Source organism: Aquila chrysaetos, chromosome 10 (assembly GCF_900496995.4).
Source record: "Aquila chrysaetos chrysaetos chromosome 10, bAquChr1.4, whole genome shotgun sequence".
NCBI lineage: Eukaryota > Metazoa > Chordata > Aves > Accipitriformes > Accipitridae > Aquila > Aquila chrysaetos.
In genome coordinates, this window is record NC_044013.1 from 36341111 (window position 1) to 36353866 (window position 12756).

The 12756-nt window shown below is 40.3% G+C and overlaps 1 protein-coding gene and 1 long non-coding RNA gene across 5 annotated transcripts in view; one reads left to right on the forward strand and one right to left on the reverse strand.

Annotated features, from left to right (window-relative positions):
* The window catches only part of RFFL (ring finger and FYVE like domain containing E3 ubiquitin protein ligase), a 33853-nt gene extending 21311 nt beyond the window's left edge, over positions 1-12542 (forward strand). For all 4 annotated transcript variants that reach the window (XM_030027651.2, XM_030027652.2, XM_030027648.2 and 1 more), the window contains 5 exons: positions 4897-5301; positions 7226-7309; positions 7693-7900; positions 9202-9225; positions 9787-12542. In XM_030027651.2, the coding sequence (XP_029883511.1) occupies positions 4897-5301; positions 7226-7309; positions 7693-7900; positions 9202-9225; positions 9787-9968 (903 nt within the window). In that variant the 3' untranslated portion in view covers positions 9969-12542. The remainder of the gene's footprint in view (positions 1-4896; positions 5302-7225; positions 7310-7692; positions 7901-9201; positions 9226-9786) is intronic.
* LOC121233586 lies at positions 3680-7230 on the reverse strand. The gene is made up of 3 exons (XR_005933339.1): positions 7106-7230; positions 4796-5128; positions 3680-4040 (listed from the first exon to the last, which is right to left on the reverse strand). It is a non-coding gene; the product is annotated as an uncharacterized LOC121233586 (long non-coding RNA).
* Positions 12543-12756: the final 214 nt, after the last annotated feature.

Genomic DNA, 12756 nt, shown 5'->3' on the forward strand with positions numbered 1-12756 from the left:
TAAAAACACTAATATCCTTTTAAAAAAAAAAAAAAAAAAAAAGTTGTGGCAAGAAATTTAGTAATCTGTTTGTGCTTTCAGTAAAGGAAGATGTAGATCTCTCTTTTCCAAACTATTGTTGCTCAAACTGAAAAGCCATATAAGTTTATTGAGGGTGTGTGTTGAATTGCTGAGGCTTGGTGCCAAAGAATAAAAAAAAAAAAAAAAAAAAAAAAAAAAAAGACCAAATCCATTTTATCTTGTTCGTAAACTTGTGAGCATGTATGTGCCAAAATAATTGTTGCACAAGATTTTTAATTAGACAACAGACCCTGTCTGGGACATTATTTGGGCATGGTGGTTCCTATAATGCTGTTTGAAAAATATTTTAGTGAGGAAGGTTGTTCAGAGTCCAAACTCTGTGGCTTAGGAAGTGTCTTATATATAGCATGTTACTGAACTTAATAATGTTAGAACTTTAAAAATTACAGTGAATTTTGGCTACAGCCCTTTTAGATTAGATGGGGAAATTAAAAAAATTGGTCTTTCTTTCTTGCACCTTTTTATTCATGCATGCTGGCACATATCTGAGAAATATAAGTCTTGCAGAGCTGTTGCTTTCTACTCAAAGAACAACAGGGATGTTTATGCCTTTTTGCACTGAGAAGTGTTATTGCTCCAGAAATCACTACAAATTTAAATTTTGGAAATGTATTTTGGGTGTTGGGTCTATATGTTAATATATTTTGGGTATGTAAGTATGCTTAGACTTTTTCTGACAGCAGACAGATTTTGGGTCAGCTGGGAATGGTGCAGTCACTGCACATGACTCCACACATCGTTGCCTTTAACGCTGTCCTCATTAATGTGGTGTGTCTTTGCAAACACTCGTGGAAAAAATTATTCTGAATCCAGTGCTTACTCTTCTGCATAGTAGCAAATAGAGGATGTAGATGATTCTGCTTTCGAAATGAAAACAATTCATGCAGTTAAATATACAGTAGCAGTGGTAGAACCATGGTCCCATTTTTCCTGGTGTCTTCTAAAATATATGTTCTAATATAAACTGTCTTTAAAGCAGTCCCTTGTATAAGAGTCCCCAGTACTGCTCCAGATGGGTGACTGATCGGGGCTAGGTAAAGCTCTGGTGTGCAAATCATAGAGGATCTGCTAAAGCAATTTAAGACATTTCTGCCCCCAGCAGACTTCCCTGGTTTTCTGCGGGAGCTGGCTGTCAGTGTAACTGGGGCAGCAGAGTACAATGTGTGCTTGTGTCTCAGCTGCTCCCGTTCAGTGCAGACTATCAATGAAAATGAGTTTGAGGTTTATATTCTGTATTGTGAAGGAGGTCTCCCTAAACCTTCCTTCGACCCTCTGTCTGCCACCACAGCTACTGAGCAGTAATCTCTGGGACTGACTTGAGCTAGATTGCTACAGGTGGCAAAGCTTAAACAGCTGCAGGAAGGTCTGCTAGACCTTCATCCCTCAGTCCTTGGTCTCCAGAAGACAATTTGAGATAAAGAACTGAGTACATAACCTGTAGAACACTGACATGTTTGTAAGCCATGTTAATTCTTTAATTCTGTTGATATGGACCAAGAAGTTTATGAAATCTCACTTTGCTGCAAGAGCACCAAAACCTGCATTTTGACCCAAGAGAGGCAGTACCTTTGAACTCTAGTGTCCAGTTAATGTTTATACTGAAATACAATAGATAAAAATTAATTGCTTCTGCACTGGTGACCATAAGGATAACCTAGATTTGCTTTTTAAAAAACCAACCAACCAACAGCCCCCAAAAGCAGAATGGTGGTATCTTATGTACTTGATCTTTTATCGTAATTGTATTTCAATTTTCATATAACATGGCACCTACTAAAAGGTTTAGGGTAAGGGAGGTTTGAATGGAGCATGATTTATAAGATGCTTTTAACTGTTGGAGCATCTTTAAAAGATGTAAAATTTAATTGTGGTAGCAAAAATTTCTGAGTGTTTTTGGTGTTTTCCTTCTCTTAGATGACTTTTTTGATCTTGGTTTTCTGCAGCAAACTGATTCCACAAAATCTTTTAAATTTAAAACAAACATTCTTCATTTCCTTCTCTGTTGAGAGAAAGCTATGGCAGGCATTCTTGGTGGATATGTCAGATTGTTATTCCTTCCTCCCCCATTTTCTGGTTTCAGTGCCTTAAATTGGCTGACATTTTCAGGAAGATGCTTTTCTTTGCATACTTACAGAAAAAGCTCCTGGCAAGCTAGAGTGTAAGATTAAAAAAAAAACAAAAAAAAAACCCCTGAACAACAGTAGCTGTAGTGAAAGCCTGAATGTTGGCATGTCTTCATTTTATCCTGCATACAGAGAAGAGCCAAGTGTATCAAAGCCCCATCCTGGTATCTCTGGGGGACTAGCTGTTAGAGCAAACAACCGGGAACAGCTTCCATTCTGGACAGGCTTCTGATTTAAAGTATTTCACTTCTGTTTGACCATCCTGTGATTGTGCTGCCAGTTAGTAAGCATCATTCAGAAGTGGTCTGACCTTTTAGTAACTGGATTTAATTTACAACAGCATTTGAAAGTAATCATTCTGAAGAGAACAGTGTCTTCAATCATTGCCCTTTCAGTCAGAGTTCAACAAATATATCAAAGCTGTAAAAGCTGCTTAAACTGAGATACGGCAAACAGTTTCTGTGCATGTTTAAATACTTGATGCTCAGATACAGGCTGGGGAATTTTTTTTTTCTCTGAAGATGGATCCTAGTGGTGAACTGATAAGCCAGAGACATGCCTGGTTTTATTTTGACTTCTCAAATGTATCATTTGATAACTAAGGCAGACTCGTGTTACTACCATTAATTGCTTGCAAAAGACATGTTGGATAATGCAGCCCTTGTACTGTGCTCGCTTACGTGATACCTAAACATGTAAGTACTCGAGTAGGGGTTTTCTGGCTGGAAGGTCCTTGGCTGTACAGTGGTTCCCCTTGGAGCCAGTTTGGCAGTCTGCAGAGCATGGGGGAGCACTGCCAGAGTAAAGCAGGGTTGGGTTTTTTTGGTTTGTTTTTTTGTTTGTTTGTTTTTTCCTCAGTTGTTCTGGTTGCTCCCCTGTCAGAGATGGGTGATTGAGAGAGGGGAAAGTGTCGTCAATGGGGTTATTTTCCATTACTCTGCCTTTGTGGAGTGTTTGTTCCCCTGCTCTAGATGCACGCACAACCATTAGTTCCTGTCTCTGCCTTGAAAATTTCCCAAGAAACTGGATTGCTCCTGCAATCATAGGGTCAAAAAAAGTCAGTTACATACTAATGTTTTTTATAATGACCAAGTTAAGGAAAACTTCTCAGCACTGGATGGTATGTGGAAATTGCCCTTCCTGTCTTGCTTTGTGATTGATGAAAGTCACTTTTACTTGGCAGGCCCCCAAACTGCAATTTTGAGATGAAGTTTCAAGTTTGCATGACCAGAGACTCTCTCTGTGGTAGAAATTTTCATGTCTTAAAATGCTTAGGCAGGAAATTGGGATTCTTTCCCCTAACTGTCATTATAGGTCTATTACAGGGTCTAAATGAGAAGTCTGACGGTTATAATTATAAGTGTGTGTATGGAGCAAGGGGGCTGCCAGGCTGTAAAGGGGATCAGAAGGAGCCTATGTAAGCAAGTAGTATATTTACACCTTTTAAAACATGAGAAACACCTGCCGCCTTTGAACCGTGAAGTCAAAAATGTTCTTTAATCACTAGAAGCATTTCATGAAACAATTTTTTTGTCTCTGAGTTTGTTGCTTCTCCAACTCTGCATGTGTATTTTTCTTTGCATAGCTCTGAAGGGTCAGGATTGCAGGATTTCATAGAGATGCTTGTCTTCTCTGAGACACTGAATTAGCATTTTTAACCAGCACTGAAACCAGTTCTTTCTTCCCTCAGGACTTTTTAAAAGGCACGTAATGCGGCTGTTCTGCCGCTGTTCCTATTGGAAAATGTAGAATTTGACTTTCCAAAGTGTTGAACAGTCAAGTTTCTGCAGAAGTCAACATGGACTGTGAGTGCTTGGAACTTCTGAAAATTGAGCCCTGAGTGACAAGACCAGAACAGTATAAAATATCAACATTAAACAACAGAATTTAATCTGTTTTTAAAGTTTTTAAACATCTGGGGCCTAATATTTCCAAAACTTCCAACACTTTCTGTCTAGCACCTAACTGGCATACAGTGTGCACATTATTTTCAAAATAAGCTGGCTATTTTTATTGCATAAATAAATGTTGAATTCTTTGATGTCTGTCAGACACTGTAAGCCTTGCTGTTTTCTTTTCCTCTTATGGTGAAAGAAAGATTCATTTAGTGATTGCAGCAAATTGGAGGGAAAAAAAGGGGGTGGGTGGGGAGGGAGGTCACTCATAGCAAGTATTAAATTTATGAAATAGAGAAATGTTTTTCAGTGGTTCCCTCCAATGCTAGAGCTTTCTTAATGCACAGAGCAATTATTTCACTGTTTTGTAAAGCTATACACGACTAGCTGTAATTTACTTGAAAGTCTGCTGCCTCATAGTTATCTCCTGATTTTATCTGTGGGTTAAACTGGATGAACAGGTCCAGAATAAGGTGCAGAAAACTCCTGTCATTTGAGGGAATTGTCTCAGAATACAATATTTCATTCTGGGTAAATGGAGTGTAAATAGTGCTTTTCTAAGAACTGTGTGGAAACTAGTGATCTGCTTATGGGATCAATCCTTTTCCTCATCCTCATGAACATGAGTAACATAGTTGGCACTTTTTCATAAATTAGAAGGTTTTTGATTATGCTGTAACAGAAGCTACTACTTACTTTGCCTTCCAGATGGTAGGGGAGCACTGCCTGCAGCCGTTGTGCACCTTTGTTGCAGATCATGGTGGATCGGTTTGATTCTGTTCCCTTCTCTTTACCAGCACATCTGCTTGGACTGTAAGAAGAATTTTTGTACGTCCTGCTCAAACCAGCCTGAAGGTGGTCCCCTTCTCTGCCACCTATGCCAGCGTTTCCGAGCCACAGCTTTTCAGCGGGAAGAGTTGATAAAGATGAAGGTGAAGGATCTGCGAGACTATTTGGCACTCCGTGAGATTTCCACAGAGTTGTGTCGTGAAAAGGAGGACCTGGTATTTCTGATTCTTGGCCAGCAGCCTGTAATTACCCAGGAAGATCAGATAAGAACAAATCCATTTAATACTAGTGCCTCTGGACAGCAAGACTTCGTGATTCTCCCGCCAACCAGCACAGCATCTTCTACCTCACATGACGAGTCTCCAGTGTCTGCAGATCCCATCTCAAGTTCACTAGCTCAGGAACATCAACAGGTACAGTCTCTAGCCAGAACCTTCTTTTGCAAACTCATTCATCTCTATTTATGGATTAACTGCTAAGATGTTGCATGAGGTTTTCCAAGTAGATAATGTGCCAAAAAAGTTTTACGTTAAAGATGTCTGCTTATAAAGCAAGGAGGGCTTCTGTTTAGAACAGATGTCAAAATACTTCAGTTGCATTTTATACATGCTCTTCTCAGGTTTGTTTTTAATTTTGAAGTGAGGACCTCACACTTTCTTACAGAATAATTAGGAAAGTAAGATGTGTTATTTTACACTGCCTTGCTGTGTAAAACTGCCTTGCTGTCACCAACTTTGTGCTATTCCCTTTCTACACTAGTGGAATTTAATTTGGTGGGCAGTGCTGAATATATTGAACATTCACTCTGAGAACAACATCACTATTTTGAGATGTGTTTTCTCTGGTGCCCTGGTCCACACTTGCTGTTGCCACTAGATAATGGCTGTGACTGGTTCCTTTGGTACTTCATGTCTGTATTGGTGCACAGATCTATCTTATGTGTTGATGTTGACAACTTGCTGACAATTGTATGTAGGTATTGGATGAAATGGTTATTATTGTTCTTTAATTCATGTGCAGGACAGCAAGCACAGTTTAAAGCAATTTTGGAACTGAAACTGATGAGAGAGATGATTGCGAGGTGGCTGAGGTTTTCAGTGTCTTCTGCACTCAGATCTATAGAAGACAAGACCTGAGTCTGTTGTTAAGTCTTCAGTTTATGATGAACCCTGCAGTTCTGACAAACCTTGTCGGGGCATTTGAGCTTAATTATTTTTTATTGACTTTGCTTTGTTTGTCTTTCTGCTATCTGGTATGGGAAGTTTACTCAGTGTTTGACATCTGGTCCTAGTTCTATTACAAAGTTAATAGGTGTTATTTAGTTCCCAGTGGACCAGAGCTGTGAAAGTGTATGTGCCTTCTGCTTCCTCAGCAGATATATCTAGTATAAAAGAATAGTTTTCCTGGGAGGACATTTTTTACAATCATTAAAAGGCCTTTTCATTTTCTGGTTTTCTGGATATTGCCATTCCAATTTTTACCAGCAAATTCAGCTCTGTTGTCTTCCCTTACTGCCCCATGATACATTTCAGCTTCTTGTCTCTACTTGCATGACATTCTGCTACAGTTCAGGCTCTTTCATCATTATTGTTATTCTTTTGCTTTGTAAATATTAACAAGTCACCACTTATCTAAGTAGGATGGTAACATTACAGTCTCCTTTGTCAGTAGACCACAGAGGTGAATGATAGCTGCTGAGGGCAACTCAGCTAGAATTACACTGCAGTTCCTTTCATTTTATTAAGTGCTCAAAACAACTGCCCCTTCTCATTCTCCAGCTTTGTTGCTGCTGGTCCTTCACTTAGCAACTCCTCTTTGTCCAGTCCAGCACCCACCTGAAGAGGTGTTTCTGTATGGGTGCTTTGAAGATGACCTGTAGACTTTGAGCTGTGTTACACAGGAGACTTATACAGAGCCTTGCACTGACAGCCAATGTGCCATCAGAGCTGTGATATCGCACCACGTCACACTGCAACACTTCAGTGAAGGATTGCGTATATAGATACATATAAAAATTTGGTCTCCTCCTGATCCAGCCTCACAAGAACACCACGTGGGATCGTGCTGTACAAGAACTCCATCAGGGTTTAAATAAAGCAGGGCTTTAAAGGGTCAGATGCTGCACTTTGGTTTCAAGAAGTTTTACTTGTTTAAAGTTTATTTGTTTTTGTAAGTCCTGCATGGGAAATACCTTCTGCGAGCATGCCTCGCTTTTACCTTGTGCTGCAGTTCATCCTTCCAGTGGGCAGGGTTTGCAGTTGTGCTGAACTATTGAGCTTATTTCCCTTCGGACACACAGCGAGATGCTGTTCGTGAAAGCTTTATTTCTTCTTCTAGGCAAATGGTTATGTGCCCCCAAGCCAAGTCGGTGTGACAGGAGTTGAGAATGCAGCAGAAGCACCAACAGAGGAGGAGACACAGGTTTGTGTGTCCTGGAATTGGATGACAAGGAATACCAGGTTTTCTAGGCTGTATTTGCTACCACAGAATCATTACTGCAGAGAGATGGGTGGCTAAACAGTAATTCAGACTGACCACTGGCAGACCCAATCAACCCCTTTTTTTGGCATCATCTTGTCCTCCACATATAAAAAGAACTGGTGTCACTTGGATACTATAATAATAGAAATTATTTATTTCCACCCTAGGACTTGTGTTTCTGATAGAGGGAGGAATTCCCAGGGTAATCAAAGCTATACGTACAGCCAAACATGAATTCCTGCTAGCGCACGTGTTGAAAGTTGATTTAAATTGTAGTGCTAGGTATTGAGAGCAAGAATCATTCCATCTTTGTTCCCTTTCAGTCTACTGACTCAGAAGATAACCTGGTACAGGGGAGAAAGGCTTCCCTTTCTGATCTAACAAGCATCGGAGATATCAATGCACTCTCTGTGCGACAGCTGAAGGAAATTCTTGCTCGCAACTTTGTCAACTACAAAGGCTGCTGTGAAAAGTGGGAGCTGCTAGAGAGGGTGACTCGTCTGTATAAAGAGAAAGACCTTCAACATCTAGGTAAGAAACTTAGCTAACGTGCCTGTTTTCCAGGTTTTCCCTTTTTATGGACAGTTGCAGAAGGAATTAGAACTTACATTTCTGTTTCGTGGAAGTGAGGAGAAAGGAGGGAGCGTTAGGCATGTTAAGAGTGAAAGTAGCTAAACTCTCTTCACTACTGCTTGTACTTGTTTACGAGGAAAGCATCATGGTAGCTCTGCAGAGTGTCTTCCCTGTAGTACCAACAAATAAGAACTGTGTGCCCTTCATCTCAGGAGTCCGTATAGCTGTGGCAGATTGTGCTGGTCGCTGCATCACCCACAGAATAGCTGATGCGTGACAGTAGACGGATGACTGTAAGCGCTGGGGTGAGCTCTTATCTATTGACTCATGGTAACTGGCAAAGCGAGCAGGAAAATGCCACCAAAAAGCAGCCAGGCAATTCAGAGCAGGCATGTGCTCAGTGACAGTGGCTCCTACTGCTGAACAGTTGTGGTTATCTGTGGTTTGATTCTGTCCTCTTGATCGCAAGCGCGTTCCTCCTGCGTGCTACCTGCTCCTGCCGGGCCTGCACAGTTGACTGCTGAGGGGATAGCGGTGCAATAAAGGTGCATAGAGAATGTATCTGGTTTGACTTTCACGTGCCAGTTTGCAATTCCAGGTGATTAGTTAAAAAAGACATATACTTGTAAGTTTACAAGACAAACATTTACAAGAGAAATGTATTTTAACACTTTGATTTCATAGATAGGTTTGTTTCTCAGTGTTGTCCGAAGTAGTGGTTTTCTTAAACTCATCTCTAAGCTTTGTCCTCTAAGAATGATAAAAGATTTAAGACAACTGCTTTGGTTTTATGTTCTTCTTTCATTGTATCTTGTGCTTTTGTCAGAATTTATCCTTTTCTCTTAAGCACTGTTGCCTGTGCGTGTGCCTCAGCTGTGCTCAACAATAGTGGTGACACTGTGTAACATCAAAGAAACTGGCTCAAGGGGCTACTGAAAGTGTAGTTCTAGGAAGCCAAACACTGCCTAAATTCCAAGGCTGTCTTAAAAATTGAGACATCGCTTTAGATGGTTGCTTATCTTTGTGAAGCGTTAGCTATTGTGTAAAGTTAGTAAAAGAGAAAGTTTCTTGCCAGTTGAACAACCTATCCTGATCAGAGATTCAGCTTGAACCTCTGCATGGGCATCAGCAAAAAGCAGTTTTGGTTTAGTAATCTCCCTTCAAGGCTTTCATCTCCTGCGTAATAATAATGCTTGAGTAAATTGTTTTTCCCAGCTTCTCTTATTCTCACCAAATAACTTTCTCTTCTTATGTTGCAGTTTCTGACACTGACGATCAAACTGGTAAGTGATATTCTTAATCATAGAATCACAGAATCATTTAGGTTGAAAAAGGCCCTTAGGATCATCGAGTCCAACCATTAACCTAGCACTGCCAAGTCCACCACTAAACCGTGTCCCTAAGTGCCAACATCTACACATCTTTTAAATACCTCCAGGGATGGTGACTCTACCGCTTCCCTGGGCAGCCTGTTCCAAGTCAGTGAAGAAATTTTTCCTGATAGCCAATCTAAACCTCCCCTGGAGCAACTTGAGGCTGTTTCCCCTCATCTTACCACTTCTTACTTGGGAAAAGAGACCCAAGTTGCCTCATTGCTAAGAATCTCAGTGGCATTTCTGTTTTCATCACACAAATTACTATGTAAACGCTAAAACTTTCTGCTCCTTGCCAGTTGACAGAGCAGATATATTCACATCAGTGTAGACGCAAGGGGAATTTTTTTCAGACCTTCAGCGTGCAGGAGCACCTCAGGGAAGCCCTTTGATAAAAAGCCAACTCAACAGATTGCACAAAACCAACATACCTTTCTTTGTCATGCAAACCGTGGTCTCTTGTTTACTCAGGTGGTGCTGGGCTCCCTGGCATGGAGGACAACCTCTGCAAAATCTGCATGGACGCACCCATTGACTGTGTCCTGCTAGAATGCGGCCACATGGTCACTTGCACCAAGTGTGGGAAGCGGATGAGCGAATGTCCCATATGCAGGCAGTACGTGATAAGGGCTGTCCATGTCTTTAAGTCCTAAGTATGTGTAAGAAGACTGGTGATGCCTTAAAGCCTCATCTTCTGTTAGAGAAATGGTCAAAATCGCTACAACTAGGTCAGAGGTTAGCATACGGACCCCAATGGAAGCTGGAAGTGAGGAAAGGATGAAGCCTGGGGAAAATTGGTCTTACTCAAGCCATGCCTGGCTGTGCTCTTCCCACTATAGTGCTTTACACCACAGTGCCTGGACTCCTCGGAGCTTACTGCCAGCAGCAGACACAGAAATCATTAACCTCCATTGTAGAGTAACTTGATCCACTGCTGTTGGGATAGATGGATGCTTGGCTTTCCACCACAAAGATCAGATTCAGAGGCTTTGTATTTTCCACTGAATAATAAAAGTGGACTGGGGTCTCAAAAAGTGACATTTGTTTTGCTGCTTAGGCTATACACCCAGCAACAACTTTATTTTCAAAGATTAAAATATTACTGTACTTGTTTATTTTTTTTTTTAAATTTAATGTTAAATTCTTATGCTTGCAGGACAGGCAGACAGCCTCTGATTTCTGTATTCAGAATAAGCATAATTCTAGCCTAGTGCAATTGTGGAAAAATGTATAGTTTTATTTGAAGATGGACTTTGTATTACTGAAAAATGTAAGGTGACTGAGACTCTGTGAAACATACAGCCTTACCTTGTGTGGTGGTGGTTTTCTGTTTACATGCCAGCAAGAGGGAGATTTCTAGTTTGACTGTTGTTGATCCCTTTGAATTCACAGGCTTCCTTACAGTATATGCCAGCAATCATTTTAAAACTGAACTGACTTCACTTGATTAAGGAGCTATGAATCCAAGGCTTGAGTCTTTTAGAAGGTTTAGTGAGGAAAACGTAACAGCTAAAGAGTAGTAAGGATTCTGTTGCTACACAATCATATTTAAGTACAGGTGACTTTTTCTTTTTAGAGGGGAGACATGAAAGAAAGCAAACTTCATCTCCCTTGAATCAGTAAGATGAGCGATCATGATTGCAGCTGCTTCTGTTCACTAATCAGCTTCCCCCCTATTCTCCCCTTTGCTCAATTTTACAGTCCTGTTACATTTAGACTGCTTATCAAAAGCAATTTTGTACTCTTTCTGCTTGTGAGGGTGGATAGGAGATTCTGTGGTCTGCTATGTGACAATTGCAAGCCCTTACAGCTGTCCTCATGGACAGCATGTTCATTTGGAAGCCTTCCTAGAGAAAATTGTGACTGGCATATTTTTCCCTCTGTGGCCTGCAAGCATTCAGTCCATTTGGCTGGTAACACAGCTAAGTTTCAGAATCTTGATGCCTTAAGTTTTCAGCCACTGTGGGATTGTATACTCATTTCAAGTCATTTGTGAAGTTGAGCACCTTCTGCTGCAGGTTTTTTCCTGTCTAGCTTTCCCCTTTATGGCAGGGGTGATCACTTAGTGTTCAAACTGAATCTCTGCATGGCTGCCAGCAGAGGAACAGCATAAAATCCAAGCGTCCACTTACAGCTTCTGCAGTAGTGGAAGTGTAGTTACAGAAATGATCACTGAAGCCACCTCTTTACCAATAAGTGGTAATAATATGTTAACAGCAAATTAAACTTGTGTAATCTTTAACATGGAATATTGCATGAATAGCAACTCGCTTCTCAACTGGCATGGAGTGGAGGTCTCTGCAAGTTGGAACCAATAAAGCACGCACTTAAGATGAAGAAATCTGTCACTCAGTAGGCAGCAGGACCTCTGCACTATTGAGGTGGTCTGAACTTCACAAAAATGCAACAGCTGCTGAGGTTTATTGAACTAAAAATTCTAAGTTTTACCTCTTTCCTGTTCAGGTTGTTCTCTAATCTTTGGCTTAAGGTTTAACAGCTTCCAGCATGAGAAGAGTACTGGTACAATTCAACACATTGTTGTTAAGGAAAAAAAAATTGCAAGTAAGCAGTAACTGTATTTACTCTTCAAGAGGTTCACAGGCACCTCTTTAAGAGGTACAGGAATACACATACAAAGTGCTGAACAGCCTCATTTAGTAAATTCACTGTGAAAACTGATGTTGTCATATCTTTCAATAAACTCAGGGCTGGGGGAATTTAGCAGGAAGAAGATTATTCCCCTGTGGACAGATATACTTTTACTTGTAGAGGTTAGGCTTATATTCTACAGCAGATCAGATACATTGCAGATCAATGCCTGAAAGTGTAGGAGTGAGAAGATAAACCCACCATATGACTCTGAAATGTGCTTTTTGAAGGGAGGACTTTTTTTTTTTTTTTTCCTGGCTACAGTGTTTCCCTTGCAAAAATGGATTTGCTACTTATGGATATGGTTGAGTTGTTATTAAGGGAGAATCAAAATCTAGAGGAAATTGATTAATGATCCAAAGGAATATAATGAGCTGAACTAATAAAGTAAATGGAAATATTTATGTGCTTTACGTACACTGTACATAGTTTAAATATTTTAAAAGTTAATATTCTACTTGAAATGGCATGTTATTCTCTATTAAATCCTCTTGGTACTATGATGGTTAAACTTACTAGTTTTGGTACAGAAGTTTGGTTTATAATTTTATAATAAAGTTGAACTGTGATTTAGTTAACCTTGTTTTCTGACTGTGTTACCACCAGGCTAGGAGAAAGCAGAGATCCTACAGCTACTTCTGAATTTCAACCAGAAGGGCTTGGGATGCCAAGTGCTTAAATAGCATTGGTGGGTGGGGTACAAGTACAAAAGAGGTTGAAGGAAAAAAGTTAACTGACAATACTAACTTTTTAGCAGTACAGTCTTAACGTAATCTTCACAACAAAGGGGAG